This window comes from Sphaerodactylus townsendi, linkage group LG07 (genome assembly GCF_021028975.2).
Source record: "Sphaerodactylus townsendi isolate TG3544 linkage group LG07, MPM_Stown_v2.3, whole genome shotgun sequence".
In the NCBI taxonomy this organism is placed as follows: Eukaryota; Metazoa; Chordata; class Lepidosauria; order Squamata; family Sphaerodactylidae; genus Sphaerodactylus; species Sphaerodactylus townsendi.
In genome coordinates this window covers 62,010,310-62,029,830 of record NC_059431.1, presented here as the reverse complement: position 1 = coordinate 62,029,830, position 19,521 = coordinate 62,010,310, and the positions used below count along the sequence as shown (strand labels likewise).

Here is a 19,521-nt window from a genome sequence, read left to right as displayed (position 1 = left end):
CTGCCGCCTGCTTTCTCAGTGTGGTGCAGCGTAGACCTGATTCGAAACCTGATTGCAGGAATTCCAGCATCGAAGAGATGGGTGGTGACTCAAGATCTATTTATCGATGCTTTGCCCACATGGCAAATAACCTCCATGAAGAATTATAAATCCTGACTCTTGCCGGACGACATGATGCCAGAAGAGTATTGGTGACATCAGTGGCTCTGAGGCGTCGCCTCTCAATAGGCAGGCGGTCAGACACAGCCACTACAGATTGTATTAGAAGGTCCGGGATTGATGGAAGGTGATATGGTGGTCTCACCGCTAACTGTTGGATCTCTGAGAACTAAGGTCTTCTGAGTTAATAAGGTGCTCTTAGAATGACCATTGCCCTTTCTGATGTTATTTTCCTCAGTAGCTTTGGAAGTACTGGGGTGAGCGGGAAGGCGTAGAGCAAGATCTGAGGCAAAGATGAGATGAGGGCTTCCATGTTCTTGCCTAGGCGCCATGGAGGGGGATTCTATGCTGTTGCTGGGCAGATTCTTGTTAGCCATGAGTCTCCCAGCATGAGCAGTAGCAGTGGGGGGAGGAGTCTTGCTGGCTGCAAGTTTCCCCTATTTTGGAGCGCTCACCACCGCCGCGCTCATTTCCTTTTTTCTGGTCCCCTGATCCGTTTAAGGCAGTTGCCCTGGCCTCTTCTTGGACACTTGTTTAGTTGTTGTTTTGGGCAGTTGCCCTGGCCCCTGTAGAGCTGAACGATTTTTTTGTCAGCTGGAGGGGATTTCCCCCCACGCATTGGGCTCTTTCTAATGCGGGAGGGGTAACCCGCCTCCTATTTGCCACTCTGGTGGCTTCAGCGGCCAACTTTGAGAAGGTCTCCCTAGGGGGAGAAAATTCCCAATCCGCCATTTTGGCATGGATTTAGGCAGGAAAGATAAAGGTGCTCTATTGAGTCCCTAACCAAGAATTCCTACCCCGCACAGAGAGAAATACTAGGGAGGAGACAAGGGGACTCAAACAATATCACAACACATGAAGTAGACAGGAGAGGTAGAAAGTCAGGCTGAGGAGTCGAAGAATCCGTGCACTCCCGGTCAAGGCAGGAAAAATACTGAGCAAAATGGAGTCACAGTCTCAACAGGAAGCGAAAGATTCTATTTCTTGCCTCCCTATGGGCAAGAATCACCCACAAGATGTCCTCTGCCACCAGGAGAATTGCTTCTTTGTGGCCTTCACTGCCATTTCATAGGATTTTAAGATGTTCTTTTGGTTTCGTCATGAGTACACCACCAATTTCGCTCTAAATGTCTCAGCTCCTGCTTTATCACCCGCAGCTCCCCAGTATACCAGGGAGCTTGGCAAGCATGGGAATGGAGAAGACATCAAGGAGCGATCTCCCCAATGACTTCGGAGAGCTGGGAATTCCAGGCCTCCACCAGATCATCAAGGGTACAGTCATTGGGTCAGGGATCTCGCAGAACATTCTGGAGACCAAGTGGATCCATAAGTCTCCATGGGCAGGCATAAATAAGCAGGGAGTCCACCCAGTTCTTCAGTGCAAAGTGGTCAGACCACAGCACCTCCTCAGAGGAAAGTAAATCCACATTAATCCCCATGCCAAAGATAAGATCCAATGTTTGTCCTGCTTGATGTGTGGGTCCACGTTAACCAATGAAACCCCAGTGCTGCCATGGAAGACACCAGGTCTGTTGCTTGAATAGATAGACAGCATCCACATGGATGTTGAAATCCCCCAAGACAATAAGTCTGGGAAACCTCAAGGTCCACTCCAAAACAACCTCCAGCAGTTTTGGCAGGGCCTCTTTCAGCGTATTTGGTGGGCGGTACACCAGCAGAATGCCCAAACTGTCCACAGCATCCCACATCAGACCCACACAATCAATACCAGTGTTCACTGGAGAAGCAACTCACATGGAGGACAAAGCCTCCCAGATGAGCAGCACTACTCCTTCCCTCCAGCCCTTTGTACAGGACTGATGGAGGACAAGAAACCTGGTGGGGCAAGTTCTTTCAGGCCAACAGCTTCACCCTCCCTAGTCCAGGTCTCCGTCACAAATGCCAGGTTCACGTTCTGTGCTACAAAATAATTTTGCAGCATCATGATTGAATTATTAATTATTAATTACACAACACCAGAGTCAGAGAAGGACACATCTTCTTAGACCCTCTACCCTTGTGTCTTGGGATGGGACAGAGGTCAGAAGGGGGCCAAGCTTTACTATTTCTCAACCACCCTCTCTTCCAATGTACCTCCCCCACCCAATAATTATGGGATTCCCAGCCCCATTTTGACCCCCTTCAGATGGAACAATTTCTTCCCCCCCATAAAATCTCTATCAATTTTACTAATCTCTGATACAATACAAATACAAAAGCTGTTCTCTGACCAACTAACCTAAAAGACTTAATCTCCACTAATAACAAATAAGTCCAATAATTAAATCTCTTAAAAAACAAAACAAAAAAAACTTGCTAAACCTGGGTGTTCCACCAGTAATCTGGCAATCACTCCTAATTTTCCAGCAAGTCCTCCCCACAAATAGGAAAAAACCCTACAAACTTGCCTAATTTAGTAGAGAACAAGTCATACAGGGAAATGCTAGAAATACCCTATCTTGCTGACATCCAAACAGGGGGTCCTCACATGTGAGCAATTCTAGAGTAGTAGATTGCTCAGCTGTTATGTTAAATTTAAAATACGTTAAATTTAACAGAATGTGTTAAATTCTGCACACCTACATCATTTTATATGTGGGTCAAAATGTAACTAGAATGTTATGTTCCTAAATAGACTCCAGATCTATTACAACGCAAAGTTTTTCAACACAGCTACTAGAATTTTAAGGTAGCTGAGAGGAAATATAAATACCTTGGCATGATAAGTCTCCTCAAGTTCATCCTTGTAGAGTTTTACTTGTACATCATGCAGCTCTCTCATTTCCTGAAGGGCTTGGGCCAATTTATGTTCATATTCTATTTGACGCCCAGAATCCACCTCCACCAGACGGGTCTCATGTTTTCTTCTAGTCTCATTGATTTCCTACAAATAATGCAAATTGGGGTGAATGCAATTCATTAAAAAATTTAAGACAGCATTAACAAAGCTTGTCAGATTTCTGACTTTTTTAGTCAAGACAGGATCCGGTGACTTTCTTACTGGAACCTGAGACAATATTATACTCTGTCAAATAAGAAAACACCTCTCTTAAGTACTGATATTTAACTTTTCTAAAGAATCTTAAGTGTAGAAGTGCAGAATTAGAAAGCATCCCTTCCTTAAATAGACGCAAACATGCACTAACAAATTTAAGCTATACTAGCCAGGCAGTTGTTAAAGCATTATCTTACTACAAGTTTGCACTAATATATTATTTGAGAACCCCAACAGTTACCTCTTCATACATATTTTTTCGGAACTCCAAGTCTTCAATCAAACTCTGGCAGCGATTTTCAAGATCCACCTTCAGCAATGTTTCATCTACCAACTGTTTCTTAGCAGCTGCTAAAGAAGCTTCAAGCTTTAAAGAAATAATATGACAAAGTATAAATGTGGAATAATATCACAACACAAAACTAACTTATTCATACATACATAACAGTTCATACAAATTACAGCACTTCAAACATCTGAAAGTCCAGTTTCTCCCAAATTGTGCATATAAAGGAGCAAATACCATGTTAGTTTCCATCTTATGCTACAATTTTATATCAATCACTCCATGCCCATGAAAATGGCTCATGCCTTACCTGAGCAATCTGATCTTTTAAATCCTCAACATCCCCCTCTAGACTTTTCTTATCACCAAGTGCTGTGGCAAGTGCTGCTTCTTTAGCATTTAGAGCTGCTTCAAACTCCCGAAGTTTAATCTGGGTTCCATTCAGATCAGATTCTTTTTTAATGTAACTAAAATAAACCAGAAAAATTACATTTAATTAAGTACCTAATTATGAATGAAATACTTAATACTGCAGCAGATATGCATAAGTAGGTTCCACTGTGAATTACTTCTTAAGGGAAAAAAAGCTCTGGATACGTTTGTAAAAGGACTGCAACTTGAGCACTTTATAGATATAATACATTCATAGATAGTGCTACCATATGTGTTGCTGAGCAATTAATACAAAGAATGTTGCAACTGCTATGCTGGTTTTCCTGTGAAATTCTATTTTATCATTAAAAAAAGGCATGGCTAGCTTCTGGAAATGATAAAGGACTATGAACTGTATCCAATGCCTTGCAAGTAGAAACCATTTCCTATCCCTTGCACATACACCCAGTCACTGCAAGAAACTGGAGGATCAGGGAGGACAGAGTAGAATGGAACACAAAGAGTGACAGAAATTTCCGTCCATGTCTGCACAAACTAAAATTTCACTACTTTCTTACAGAGCTATCCAACTTTAGGATTGGGGGAGGGGGGGCACAAGAAGCTGAAGAAAGGAGAAGATATCCCTGACACAAGCTTTGATCACAGAAGTTTGAATCCACTGATGTTTGATGATCAATCATGTCAGCATTTTGAACCATTAATGATTTTTACAGTGCAAACACTTTTTGCTCAAACAACACACAACTGCTAATTAAGATCAGAGAGAAGTTAAGATTAAGCACAGCGTTGATTTAAAACAGAAAATCACAAACAGTGAATTGCTGATCAAGGTTTTCTGGTGGAATGCAAATCCTGAACAGCACAGAATTCCACATGCTAAACAGCTGAAGTGCTTTCATTAGCCAAAATCAGCATGACAGTCTGCCTTATATGTATAAAATCATAGTAACTTAACACAAAGAGATCCTATGTCACACTTTATGACCTGAAATCAGACTTATTTCGGCCCACTGGCCTTCATCAGTGGTCAAAAGTGATAATACAATGTATTTGCCACCTATCTACAGATACAAATGAATAATTTAAATAACAGAGATCAATAATCTGTAAAACAAGAAAAATTTAGCCAATTATATATGACATAATCAATTCCAAAATATAGTTTCAAAAAAATTCTTATTACTTCTCACCTAAGTGCTTTTACAGCTGCTACTATCAACCATTTAATCCCTTTCAATTTCAGCTGCTCAATGCGTAACTTGGTGCCAGTTTATTGTTGCTTCCTAGTGAGAGGCTGGTAACCAAAAGCCCGCTCACATCAGAGCTGACATCATAAAGCTATAGCAGTGTGACCCTGCCCTAATCTCTAAATGGCCTCACTCTCAGACTTTCCTAGCTCCACTTGGCCCCTGATTCCTCTATCCTGTATAGTGCCAGGCAACCAGATAATGGCCCTCACCCCACTAGACGCAAACATTCTAACCTTTCCATTTCCCCCTTCAGCTGGCGGGGGTGGGTGGGCTGTGGTGCTCAAGCTATATCTCCCTTTGGCTTTCCCATGTTTCTCAGATTTGGCTATGAACAGCATGGTACCTTGCCTTGCATACATCTTCAATAAAGACTATCATTATCAGTATTGGAGTCTAATTAATGTCTGCTGATAGGCAACCTTACAACTTACTAGAAAGTTGTATACCACTGTTGTCCTGTCACAGTTATAACATATTTGAAAGTATATAAATGATAGGTTTTCACTCACAGGGCAAGAAGTCCCTTCCTATGAGCTGGATCTTGTTTCTACTACTATACTGTTGGGTGGTGTTGCATGGAGCCCCCTTGATGGTTCAGGTAGGTCTTGGCTGCTATGTTAACTGTCCTCACCAAAACATGGATCCTTTTGAAGAGATGTTATGAAGCCTTGTACTGCAAAACGTATGGCTCTCAACTCTAAGACATTGATGGGCAACTGGTATTCTGAAGCTGACCAAGGTGGAAATTGTCCAGGGCAGCGCCCCACCCCGAGAGGCTTGCATCCGTGGATACCTGCTTGGTGGAAGTAATCCAGAACATCTTGCCCTGTGACAGATTGGAAGTCTTGGTCCACCAGAGTAGGCTTGTGCATACCGGTCGAGGGAGCCGCAGGGCTATGTGAGATCTTTTGGCTATCTGCAGCTGAAAAGGGCGCAGAAACCTCTGTGGAGGCTGGACATAGAACCGGCCCCATTGAACAGCCTTCTGAGTATGCAACTAGAAGGCCCATGAGGCTGGCTAAGGAAAGAAGGCGACATTGTGACCTTATAAGGGTGGACCTGATCTGGATCTCAAAGTTTTCTGCTTGTCTTCTGGCACAAACAGTTTGCAAAATGTGTATCTATCACAAATCCCAGATGCTCTAGTCTCTGAGAAGGTGATAGGGAGCTTTTCTTCCTGTTGATTAGGAAACTAAATTGCTCCAAGACCTGAATGGTCATTAGTTAGTACCTGACAGTTTGTTCCCTGGAACCTGATCGGATTAGAATATCGTCTAAGTAAGGGTGGTGCTTTACTCCCTTAGGATTACTATGAGATTTATGAGCACCTTCGAGAAGACTTTCGGAATGGTGCAGAGGCCAAATGATAAGGCTTTGAACTGGAAATATTCTTTCGCTATGCCGAATCAGAGAACTTTTATGTGGCCCTTGAGGATTGGGATGTGCAAGTAAACCTCTGACAGGTCTATTGATGTTAGGAATTCCTTGGGCTAAAGAGAATTGGCAATGGACCTGAGGGCAATGGACCTGAAATGGCGGAGCCAGACAAACCGATTTATGAACTTTAGATCTAAAATGGCTTGCCACTATCTGTTCTGTTTGGAAACAATAAAGAGGATGGAGTACACCCCTTCACCCCTCTGGTAGGGGGGAACTGGTTCGATGGCTCTTATCTGTTCTAGATGAAAGGTAGCGTCCAATGTTCTTCTCCTTTTGTCTGGGTTGTTTGACAAGGGAGATAGAAGGAATCTGTTGGGGGGGGGTGAAGGCTTGGAACTCTATGGAGTAGTCTGCCGTTATTATTTCCTGGGACCACCTGTCTGCGTCAGCCTGGGACCAAATGGTGGCAAAATGTTAGAGTCTGGGCCCCACCGGAACGCTTCTGGCATCATGACTTAGCAGACCCGCCGTCCTGATCGGACGTGTCCTGTCCAAATGGCTTGTGCAGAGCAAAACCTTTTCTGGGTTGGAATTTTCTGGTGTTCCAGGAAGCGCCTCTGGTGTCTCATCTGGGACGAAAGGAGCTCTGGTAAGAACAAAAGGAGGGGTCAAAGGTCAATTTACGCTCCTGCTTTTTAAAGTACTTGGGTATTGACTTAGTCTTATCTTGGGATTCTACTACAATACTGTTAAGCTCCTCTCCAAAGAGCTTGCTATCCTGAAAACACAACTTAGAAACAGCAGACTTGGTTTTCCAGTCAACCTGCCATGGTTTTAGCCAGAAAAGTCTTCTGGTAGCCACGGAAGATGCCATTGCGCGAGATGCAAAGGTTAAGTTGTAACACCTCATTGGTATAGGTAGGTAAGGCATATAATTTGCGTAAGAAATTAGGATAGTGTCTATTAGTCCCTGGTTTATCCCATTCATTTGAGACCTGGTCCTCAAAATACCCAGGGAAGGGAAAAACCTTCTTTTCCGGCCCTGCTGGTGGGAAATATCCAGCATCACCCCTATGCCTTGATCTGCATTTGCGTTGATTGGCTTCCTCCTCACCCGTAGTCTCATCTAAATGTAGGGCTGCCACTGCTTTGGAAAGAAAGTATTGGTAATCCTCCATCTTAAAGAAGCGGGAAGCCTGTTCTGGGACTGCAATATCATCAGCTAGATCCTCTCCCAAGGAAAAACCACCTTCTTCCTGAAGAACTATGTCAGAATCTGAAGTGGCTGGCGATCTGGATGCTGGGATAAACCTTTTCAATGCAGTCTTGGTCTTCTAGACTGAGGCTCCCTGTTTCAGTTCACCTGATGGGGAAGGGAGAGGGGAAAGAGAATGGCTAGCTCTGTGGGACCCTTGGACAGAGGTGCTGGAAAATGAGCCCTAAATAGGGCGCAAACCTCTTCTCTCATGGCTGTCCTTTCCCCTTTGAGAAAGTCACTAACAATCTTGACCACCTCTGCTTTTGAACAGGAATCCTTGGTGTCAGCCGCTGACACAGGCGATCCGGGGCGATCCACTGGAGCCGTTTCCAGGTTCTGGCTCCCCGGCTCCAGCGCACAATGTGGACCTCGCCACCACATCGCGCCTCCCCGCTTTAACTGCAGTCATCTTGCCAGTGCCCTTCTCCTTGGCACCCGGGCCTCCATGAGGGGGACTTGCCTGACGGTGAGTTCCTGTGCAGGGAGGGTAGAGTGGGCAGCCCAGTCTGGGGACCTGCCTTCACCCACTGACGAAAGGTCCTTAGAGGCCCTGAGGTCCTCTTCAGAGGACAGAAAATGCTCCTCTCTTCGGGGCATATCTGCATGTCCACTAACAAAGGTTGACAGAACGGCTGCTGCTGAGGTAAAAGACCGTCTGCATCAAAAAGCACTGTGGCATTAACTGCTCCCTTTTTTTGTGAAAGGGCAGCTCGTCTCCTCTACAAGGAAGTAAGAAAAACTGACCGAGAGGAGAGGTACAAAGCCACAGGTAAGATAGGTAGTAAAAAGGTAGAACTAGACTAAGGCAGAACAATTGGAAAGCTCAACTGCTCTCCCCTGAGGCAGGAACAGAACTGGAAGAGAGTGGGTGGTCTCCAGCGATTCCAGGAAGTTGAAATCTTTTTCAGATTCCTGACTCGCCAATTGGATTCTACAGAGAATCCCAGATGTCCTGGAACTATATGGAGAAAATTATGTTATTTGGTAAACTTCTAGGCCGGGGTTACCAACCTTTTCCATCCCGTGAGCCCCTTTGGAATTTTGACACAGGATGGTAGATACAAGCACAAATTGGCTGCCACAAGAGGCAGAGCCAGCCCACAAAATGTCAGCCACAAAATGTATAGCTGCAATAGGATCTCTTCAACATTTTAGGCAGAAGATCTTTTTAGTGGGATCCCTTACTAAATGAACATAGCATTTAGAAATATTTTCCTGCATGTACACAGCTCATCTTCGGAAACATAGTTGAGATCTTTGTGCTGTGGAGCCAGCTGCTGTCAAAACAGAGACTGAACAGTGGTAATGAGCTCAGCTTTTGATTGAAACAAAGTACCAGGGTGGTATAGTGGTTAGGGTGATCTTGGAGATACTGGTTCAAATCCCTAATTTGTCACAGAAGCTTGCTGGATGATTTTGGACTAGTAACACACACAGAGACTAATCTGCCTGATAGGGCTCTTGTGAGGACAAAATGGAAGAGAGGCATACAATAAACTGCTTTGGGAGGAAAGGTGGGATATTGTCAAGAGAGTACCCATCTTGAAGGAATTTTCCAGTCTTAGCTAGTTCTTTTCATCTGCAGGTGCACAGTGCACCTCCACCCCCAGCTGCTTATCTCAAGGACAAATTCTCAAGTAAGCTTAATTCCATGATGCATTTCAGCTGAGAGTTTCTGTTCGGAGGGAATGGTCCACTGGAACTGTGAAGGGTCCTGGTAGGCTAAGAGGACATCTTGGTGTGGGTGATGGACACCCAGGTGGCTGCCCACAAATCTCTTTGACCAATATACGTTTCCTGAGGGCTGCATTTGTGGCGCGCTGCAGATAGAGTCAGCCATAATCCCTGGAGGGATCGGTAGATCGATCGCTCTGTGAGACTATGATGCAGGCTTTCAACATGGAACTAATTGCTGCCTTGGATATCTGATGTTCCAGATACTGTGAAGTGACATTGATGAAGAGACTCTCTGTTTTGTAGACGTTTCAGTACATATGATAAATGCCTTAAGAGAATCTTGTACATCCAGGTTGTGCCAAAGTCTTTCTCAAGGATGCAATGGTTTGGGGCAAAAGTTAGGCACCACGATTTCCTGGCGCAAGTGAAAACTGGAACTTGTTTGAATGTAGGATCAGTTCTCAAGACCACCTTGTTCCTATGAAGCACACATAGGTTCGAATTCACATATAAGGCCCTCAGTTCTGATACCCTCTTGGCGGAAGTAACTGCCACCAGGAACAATAATGTCATCCTTGACTAGTGAAGATGTATTGGCTGAACTGGTTCGAAGGGTGAACGCGTTAGAGCTGACAGAATGAAGTCTCCATGAAGGGAACCTGTGGAGGTTCAATTTGGTGAACGCCCTTCAAAAACCAAGCAATGTCCAGGTGGCGAGAGGCTGGTAGACCCTGAAACAAGGGCCAAACCCTGGTGAGGGTCGCCACCTGACGACATAGGGTGGCACTACAAAGACTGGAATCAAAACCGTCTTGTAAGAACTCCAAGACAGATGCCAGTGAAGGCGTCTCCAGCATGATTTGTTTTCCTCTGCACCAGTGAACAAACGCCTTCCAGGAAAAATTATAAATCCTGATGGTGGACGGTTGCCACAACGTTAGTAGAACAGTGGTCACTCTGTCCAAAAACCTTTCCCTTTCAGTCTGCCCTGTTCCAGAGCCATGTGGTCAAACTGAACCCTCTGGATGCCACAAAGGTACCCTGGGACAACAAATTTGGAATCGTTGAAAGGGTGAAAAGGGGTCCCACCGACAATTCTTGTATCATTGAAAACCAGGGATGTCTTGGCCTGTAAGGCGCCACCAAGATGACCCCCGCTCTTTCTGTTGCGATCTTTCACAGAAACTTCGGAATCACCAGGACCAGAGGAAAGGTGTACAGCAGACAACAAGGCCATTGAGCGTTGAGAGCGTATGCTCATGAGTGGAAATATCTCGTCATGAAGAATGGAAGGTGCACATTCTCGACTGTTGCGAAGAGGTCTACTTCCAGAATCTAGAATCTGTTGATTATGGATCGAAAAACAGAGTGGTTGAGTCTTCATTCGGCTTCCGAGACTGACGGCTTAACCAGTCTGCTCTGATGTTCAGGCACTCCTAAATGGGTTCGACTTGGATCGAGAGTAGATGCTCCTCTGCCCAGGAAAGAATCTTGACCGCCTCTCAGTGAAGACACGATGATCTGCCCCCCCCCCACGCCGATCATTCAATTACATCTTCGCTGACGTACTGTCTGTGTGAATCAGCACGTGACGGTGGTGGAGTGATGTCTGGGAGTGTTGCAGGGTTTCCAGGATTGCCTGGGTTTCCAGGATGTTGATCAGAAGGTGTGACTAAACTGAGGACCATTTACCCTAGACAAATTGGTCCTCTAACACAGTGGTAGTGAACCTATGGAATTCCAGATGTTCATGGACTACAATTCCCATCTGCCCCTGCCAGCATATCCAATTGGCAGGGGCTGATGGGAATTGTAGTCCATGAACATCTGGCGTGTCATAGGTTCGCCACCATGGCTCTAACATACCCAGCTCACACTCCACTTGGTGTTAAGGCTAGCCTTATCTAGTGGACCAAAATGTCCACCCTTTGACAGGGAACAATATACTGGATCTAAGAAGCTAAACAGATTTTCAGAGGCTAGTCTGTCCGGTTTGTGCATAATATTAGACAGAGAGCCTCTATAAAGCCAGTCTTTCTTCAGGCTTTCCAGCTTCATGTTGCCTGATTAAGTGGGAGAATGGTGGAAGCAAGGAGATTTAAGGAATGAAAAAAGTACTAATTGTCACTTGAGGATTACTATGCACCAACAAGTGGCACATTGATGTTTTCTCTCTGACTGCTACCTTCTGTCTCAAACCTGGAGAAATTAGCACAGTCACTATAAGGCTGACCCATGGATTTCAGCATAAGTGAGGCGGTTGTTCAAGATGTCATGGCTGACCAAATTGAATGCTGCTGTCAGTTTGAGCAATAACAATAGTGCCAAACTCCCAAACCTGTCAGTTTGAGCAATAACAATAGTGCCAAACCTATGACACTCCAGATGTCCAGGTGTCTCCAGAGATAATCTGTAAGGTGACCAGAGCCATCTCTGTCGCACGACCAGTGCAGAAACTGGATTGAAATGGGTCCAAGACTGATGTGACTTCCAGCAAGGCCTGGAGGTGCTCCACAGCAACTCTCTCAATGTCCTTGCCCAAGAAAGAAAGATGGGACACTGGGTGGTAACTGGAAGTATCCATAGGATCCAAGGGTGGATTTTCAAAAGCAGCCTTACTCCAGCCTTTCAGTCCCTCAGAGAACAGTTGATAATATTCCCCAAGGTGGCCTGCACTGCATCTCCACTGGCCTCCACTAGCTATGGGTCCAAAAGGCATGTGGTAGACTTCACAGCTCTCAGGACTCTGTCAAAATCTTGGGAGAGCTGGCTGAATTGGTGCAATGTAGGACCTCCAAATGGTCAAGGAACCTCTAGTTCACTCACCGCATCCAAGGTGGTGGAGAGGTCCTGGCTGAGTGATGAGATCTCATCCACAAAAAAGCTCACAAATGCCTCATAGCTAACGGTCGGATTTCTAATAATTTGGAGCTGTCAATGACTAAATTATCCTAAACAATTGAACAAGGTGAGAGATAGAGGATGCAATAGTCCTTTTTTAATGACTTTCACTGCTATCTCATAGGCTTGTATAAGCATCCTATAAGATGTACTTACTACATCATGTGTTCTTCTCCAAACTTGTTCTAGTCATACCAGTTTCTGCTTTTTCCTCCTCAGCTCCAACACGCTAATTTGGTGTAGAAATGGGAGGTCATCAGGGAGCGATGCTGCAGATGTCTCCAGAAAGTTGGCTATGCCAGTCCTCTATCAGTTCATCTAATGAGTTGCTGGGAGGCACTGGATTCCGCAGAGCATTCCTCAAAACTAAAAAATCCATAATTTTCCACAGGTGAGCATAAACCAGCCCACTGTCTATACAGGAAGAGTATGGTAAGCTAAGATGGGCCTTCAGGGCAAAATGGTCCAACTGTGGCACATGGATAATAGATACTGGTGCCTTATTCATTCTCATCCCAAAGATTAGATCTAAGTTATGGCCTGCTTGGTGCATGGAACCGGATAGAAATTGGGAGAGTCCTAGTGCTACACAATTACTAACTAAATTCTTATTTTAAGATGAATAACTTTTGGACGATACTGTATCTTAAATAGAAAACTATTTACACTATCTTCAGATAATTTTTCCCCTCAAAAGGTCTGCTATTTTAAAAGGCCAATTTAATTTAAAAAAACTATTTTTAATTTTTAAAAACACTGATTTGTATCCACCCTGTTTTACAGGTGATGTAGCTTTGAATTTGGATCATCTGTGAGTGATATTATTGGCAAACTGTTTAGCTGATGACAGAAAGTCTCCCAATTATTAGCATGTGCTGTCAACACTGAACAGTGGTAATAGTGGTAGAGAAGCTTTTTGGCCAACACTTCCCAGACCCATGTATGTGCTTGGTCAGATTCAGGTTGTGGCAGGAACAAATTTTGGCTACATAGCAAGACCAGCAAACCAATCTGAACCCCTATTCCAACAATTACAAAGTCTTCTATTGGGTTTCTTTCAAGAAAGATTCAGCTACCTGAAAGGTCTACTGTTTTTCTCTCCTTCATGGAAAAGGTCACTCTCAGTGAGCAAGGGAAGCAGTAAGGGAAACTGAGTAGCAAGAATATTCAGGGTGCCTTAAAAGGAGTAGTACAAACTTTCTTTGAGATAAAACTTTTAGACCAGGTTTGAACTTGTCATTGTTTGGGCTGGATTTCCAAACAGGACATCAACTGCCTCCTGACAGCCTTGATTAGAAATCTGTCATCTTACCAGAGCCAGTTAGACTGCCTAAGAGTTCTTTATACTTCTAAAGCAGTATTGACAAATGCTAGGCACTCTAACAAGTGAAGTTAACAATAAATTCTTATACCTTAGGAGCCAAGAAATAGTGTAAGAGCTCAGAAGACTCATTCAAATATCTTTCCCGGATTAGGACCACATCATTGAAAGCTCTTCAGAGCTGGTAACACAGAAAGTTACCAGGGCAGGAAAGAGACTAGACTAGATTTCCCCCCCTCACAACACTATGTTTAAACACCAATTTTTTCTAAAGGTTTTAGATAAAGTGATCACAAAATGCATATCCTATATGCCATTTAGGAAGCAGCCAACACGGAAGTGACATACTAACAAACATTTCCAAAGAAGGGAAAATTCTGAATTTTGACAATCCTATTGTCCCTCTTGAATAATACCATTTCATTTCCACTTTTTATAAAAATGCTGCAATGAACAATTCCATCATATATTTTACAAAAGATAAAAGCATGTGAACCTTCTTAAACTTACTAGGCACACCATGTCACCAGGCAAGAGCCACCACGGAAAAGTTTCATATATCCACAGCTATTAATCATACCTATTTACGGAGTGGCATCTTCAGAAAGCTTTGCACAGACTGGTGATCCTGTCCTGGCAGAGCATATTGAGAGAGATGGGTCTGTTCATCCTAGTGCATGAAGAACTTTTTAAGTAGTAACCAAACACTCTAAATTAAATTGAACTGATCTGGGAATTAATCAGTAACCAAAAGAGTGGTGCAGAACACATGTAATATCCAAACTCTACTTAACTCCCAATAGTAGCTGAGCTGCAGCATTCTTAATAATACTGAAGAATGAATATAGTAACACTTTTGGAATTAGTGTTACAGCGGCATATTATCCTTAAAAAACAGTATTCATAGAATTCTAATTGCCTTTCAAGCAACAAACGTACAAAGGAAAACAGTAACTCAGACTACCAAAAGAATGAAATAGCATTTCTACAACCATTAGCCAAGGTACAAACAAGGATCTTCAGAGCCAAATACTACAGCATTGACCAACACTGCCTCTTTCTGTACAACAGACACCATATCCAATGCTGCTTCCCCCTCACCAACTGAAACCATAAATGTATATATGCCTTACTTAAAAATGCAAGTATACTGTTAGTTCAACTATCTTTCATAATTATATTAACAGTTACAGAACTGAGCACTTAAAGGATATACATCCCATGTTCATGACAGTCAAAAAGGCACATACCTTGATCATCACCTTCTCTTTGCAGAATAAAATATTTAAACTCAGCAGTAAGACAGGTTATTCTTCCTCTCAAACACAGATTTTATGTTCTAAGTACCTCATACTAGACATGCTAAAAGGTATTATTTGCGGTTATGAGCAATGTTTCATAGCAGTTTTCCCAATGTTTAAAGCATACCTATTAGGAATAATACAACTGCAAATGTTGCTGAACAAGCACTTTAAAATAAGGGGATGCTCAACACAAGAGCACTTACAGAAGATATATGTTGTAATAAGATGACAAGGTAGAGAAAAATAAAAGTGGAGTTTGGAATACTCTGATGCCACATCTCTGAATTTGTACATAGTATGTTGGAAATGTGGTTAGCAGTTCAAAAGTGTCAGCAAAACCAAGATATATATGAACTCATAAAGAGTGACACCAGAAATCTAACAGTAAAGACCATTTCCCCCCACAATGGTACCTTAAATTTAACACAGCCAGTGGCACAGATACAGCCAATCCACCTCTCTCACCAAATGTTACTCAAGGAAGATGAAACACCTGCCCACAATTTCACTGCTTAAGACAGAGAAATACCAATTGTTAAGGAACACAATGTAGTGGTACATTTTTCTGGATTTTGTATATATATGCTCATCCCCATAACCATGAAACTCTTTATGGTAGATGATACCGACCAGAGCCAAATCTACAAATAAGTTATTCTGTGTGAAGACTCAGATTGACCCTGACAATATAGAAGTTGGTCATCGTCACCTGAAGTTACAGGAATACTCAAAGCAACATTACAACTGCAGAGTAGTGATCTTTGAATGTTCTTCCCTGGGCAACAGCTGCCAAAGTCACTACATCTGAAACTAGACAAACTGTGCTACAAAGAGAGATTTTAGAAACCAAGACTGACTTCTAAAGAGTAGGAAATCAAGCCTAGATGGAATTTGGCCTATATGTAGCTTGTTGATAGCTATTCAGACATTATACAAACAATGGACAACCAGGAATAACAGTTACAAAAAGATTCCAAATATCTATTGGTCCAAACACTCTCAGAAATGTGTTGAAAACATTGGAGATGGACTAGAATGTTCAGGGCACTAGACTTAAATGAAATTAAAACTTTTACAATGCTCTGCCAAATCTCAAAACCAGGCAATAATATCAAATGTGAGTTACTTTTACTCAGAGTACAGAAATGAATTCCGTGGTCTGCTACAAGAATAAAATTGATTTACAAAGAATTAAATATTCAAAGGAGTATTCTTACAACTAAATTTTATGAAAATGCTGATAGATGTTTCACCAATATATTGACAGTGACCATAAACCTTTGATAAGGTTCGGGGATCGGGCGGTATATAAATTTGATAAGGTTCGGGGATCGGGCGGTATATAAATTTAAGCCCTTCGGGGATCGGGCGGTATAGAAATTTAAGAAATAAATAAATAAAAAAACAGAAATGAATGCCACATTTTAAAGCTTCTCTGAGACTCCTATTTACAGTTGTCAAAGCAGAGGCAACAGAGGTACAACATCTACCATGGAATCAATTTAGGTATTCATCTGTCCATGCTTTGTATCAATGAACAAAAACATAATGCTATTAAGTGCAAACACCCATTTTACAAGGGAAGGTCAGTAGCACAAGTCATACAACCAATATCCCAGAATGATATCATGAATCATGTGATTGTACCCTGGCGTAAGTCAGTCTTATAATCAATGAGCACAAGGGACATCTAACTTGACTTCGAGTGAAACACTCTCAAGTAATTCCGCAATTAGTTAGAAAAACTTATATTCAGCAGCAGCACTTTTCCTTAAGTACACTGACTACTCCAGGCAGACAGCTCTAAACTACAACCCCAGCCCAAGTCACACATCATTTCTATGTCACCACAACAATACTTGGCAAACTATTTTTTAATCAGAATTGGAAAAAGTTATCTTAACGAAGTCTCTTTTAATTGCAAGTTTAACAGTAAGACCAACAATGACTGTGGAAATAGTTGAAACAATTAATCTCAGAACACTGTAAATCAACAAAAACAAAATGAAGGATTCCCTCCTTTTATTTTAGAAATGTTCAGAAATCATTTTAAATAAAATGTTCAGAAATCACTTTTTAAATAAACAGATGAACAATTTAAATCCAGCAACAGTTTATGAGAGCTATCTAAAGTTGTCACTACCAGCAGTGCATGACAGTTCCTTAAAGCATATGAATACAGAGAATGTGTTTGAATGCTGCCCGGCACTACACTGAATGTTGTGACGTCTTCCAGAAGGCCTGGAAGGCCGTCCTCAGGCAAAAAACGGGGCTGCCAAAGGAAAGTGCAGGGACATTCTCATTCATTCATTCAAATATGCCAGCCATGACCACACATGGCAGCAACTGGAACTAGACTAGCATACACACTACTACAAAAAAAAGGAATGGGAAAAAGGGAAGGAGATAACAAAATGTCAGAAACAAAAGGGGAAAAGTGTATGTGTGGGTATGTGGAGGGGTGTTATCTTGGTACAGAAGTCTACATGATCAAAAGCATCTACACAGGTTTCAACCGTATTTGACACATGGTCCATCCATGTCAGTGTACTAACAGCAAATATATCATTATGGAAATATAGACGAGTCAAGTAAGTAGAAGGTAAAGAAACTGGGAAGGATAGGATTCTCAGTCTGCTTTATCCTACACCCCGCTATACAGTGGACTCCAAGAACATCGAGGGCGTGAAAACAATGAATTTTAAAAAGCTTCAGCATCTCTCAACAACTGAACACTACAAAACAAGGTCAGAAGGAAACCTCTTATCAGGTATCAGACGTCCAATTACACTTTTATCAACACAAGGGGAACCTTGGCGAAGAAAGCTCTGTCTGGTAAGCAGAGGGGGCGATTTTATACAGCGAAATGGCAAGATCTGACGGGGGGCTCTTATATCGGTTACACCAAGGAAACTTAACTCCCACAGCCAAATACAGTAACCGAACTCCCAAATTAGGAAGCAGGATCCTGGACAGAAGCCTTACGGAGACGAAGGGAAACCGCACGCTTTCCCCGTCGAGGATGCCCTGCCTCGGCCTGGCGGCCCCCTTCCCCAAAAGGCGCGCCAGAGGCGGCGAAGCGGCTACTTACTTGCCCAGGAGTTGGTCATGGTCGGCGCGGATCTTGCCCAGCTCGATCTGCAGTTTGGCCCTCTCGCGGGCCGTGTCGTCCAAGGTGCGCCGGGCATCGGCCAGCTCGGCCTCGTAGAGCGCCTTGAGGCCGGTGAGCTCTCGGCCGCGCACCTCCTCGCGCTCGGTGACCTGGAGGTGGAGCGCGCTGTTCTCGATCTCCAGGCTGCGCACCTTGTCGATGTACACGGCCAGGCGGTCATTGAGCTGCCGCAGTTCCTCCTTCTCCTGAAGCCGGGTGATGCGCGTCGGGCTCAGAGGGGTGGAAGCAGCGCTGCTCCGGGTACGCTGCCCCACCGGCGTGGAGGCCGCCACCGCCGCAGCCATGGCGCGAACAATGCGCGGGGGAAGCGGGAGGAAAAGAGAAGGGGCTGTACGGCGGGCAAAGGAGACCTGGCTGGTTGGCTAGCGGTGGTCGGGGAGGGTGGCAGAAAACGGAGGGGAGGGTGCCTTCCGTGCTGCACCAAGCGATAACTCGTAAATGCAAATAAAAACGTGCTCTAATTTAGTCGCACGAGCAACAGCAAAACAGAAAGTTGCAATTACTAAACGAAGCGCGCAGGGAATACGAATGAATGAAGTAAAAAATCTGGAAAAAGGAGTCAGGAAGGGGGGAGGGGGAGGGAAAACAAATGAAGCATCCCCCGCAGGTATGAAATAAAAGCAAAAGAAACCCTTTTTTTAAAAAAAAGGGGGAGAAAAGAAGGGGGAAAAACAAGTTCCGGATGGTATCTAATGTTCAAAGGAGCAAGCCCGCGCGCGCGTATTTCTCCTCCTGCCGCTTCTCCCCAGGCAAAATAAAACAAAACAGGCGGGCTCAGCACAGAGCCAATATGGCCGTCGCGCGCTCAGAACGAGGCCTCCCTCCCTGCGCCTCCCCCACAACGCTAAACAGATGTCCTTTCACGTGACCCAGGTTTAGCCAATAGGATAGTGAAGCGCGCGGAGCTTCCCTCTTTATGGCAGTCTAGACGCTAAATTCAAAACCCGCCAACAGCAACTGTCAGCGAAGTCGGTGCGCGCGCTCGCTCGCTAGCTCTCCACCCTTCTTCCCAATAAACTGTCCATCCGCTGGAGGGTGACTTGAATGAGGACGTCCTGCCCGTTCTTTGCTTCTCAGATTCTACGCAGCAGGAAGAAGGGGCTGTTCCTAGACCCTGCCTGCATTGAAGGAGCAGTTGTTCTCTTCTCTGTGTTCTGGAGATGACCTTAAATTGCTTCTTGCAATTTAAATTTTGCAAGTTCAGTTTGCTTTTTGCAATATAACTGCACGAATAGGCTTGTGCAGTTTACCCTGTCTGTCTTTCTGAACACAATTTACCCGTGTAGGTTTCAGGCACACACACACAAAAGGGACAGGGTAAAAGCTGGAATGGCTGGGAACGGCCATTAAATGAGTTAGATGACCACAAAAAACTGTGGCATGCATCAGATGCACTCCAGAACTACAATCTAGAACAAAAAGCAC

The 19,521-nt window shown here is 43.8% G+C and overlaps 1 protein-coding gene across 1 annotated transcript in view; it reads right to left on the bottom strand.

Moving 5' to 3' along the window:
• LMNB1 (lamin B1) overlaps positions 1-18,929 on the bottom strand; it is a 32,616-nt gene extending 13,687 nt beyond the window's left edge. Inside the window, exons 1-4 of the mRNA XM_048503390.1 lie at positions 18,016-18,929; positions 3,751-3,907; positions 3,396-3,521; positions 2,873-3,043 (exon numbers count right to left, since the gene is read on the bottom strand). Coding sequence (XP_048359347.1) covers positions 2,873-3,043; positions 3,396-3,521; positions 3,751-3,907; positions 18,016-18,380 — 819 coding nt within the window. The 5' untranslated portion in view covers positions 18,381-18,929. The remainder of the gene's footprint in view (positions 1-2,872; positions 3,044-3,395; positions 3,522-3,750; positions 3,908-18,015) is intronic.
• Positions 18,930-19,521: the final 592 nt, after the last annotated feature.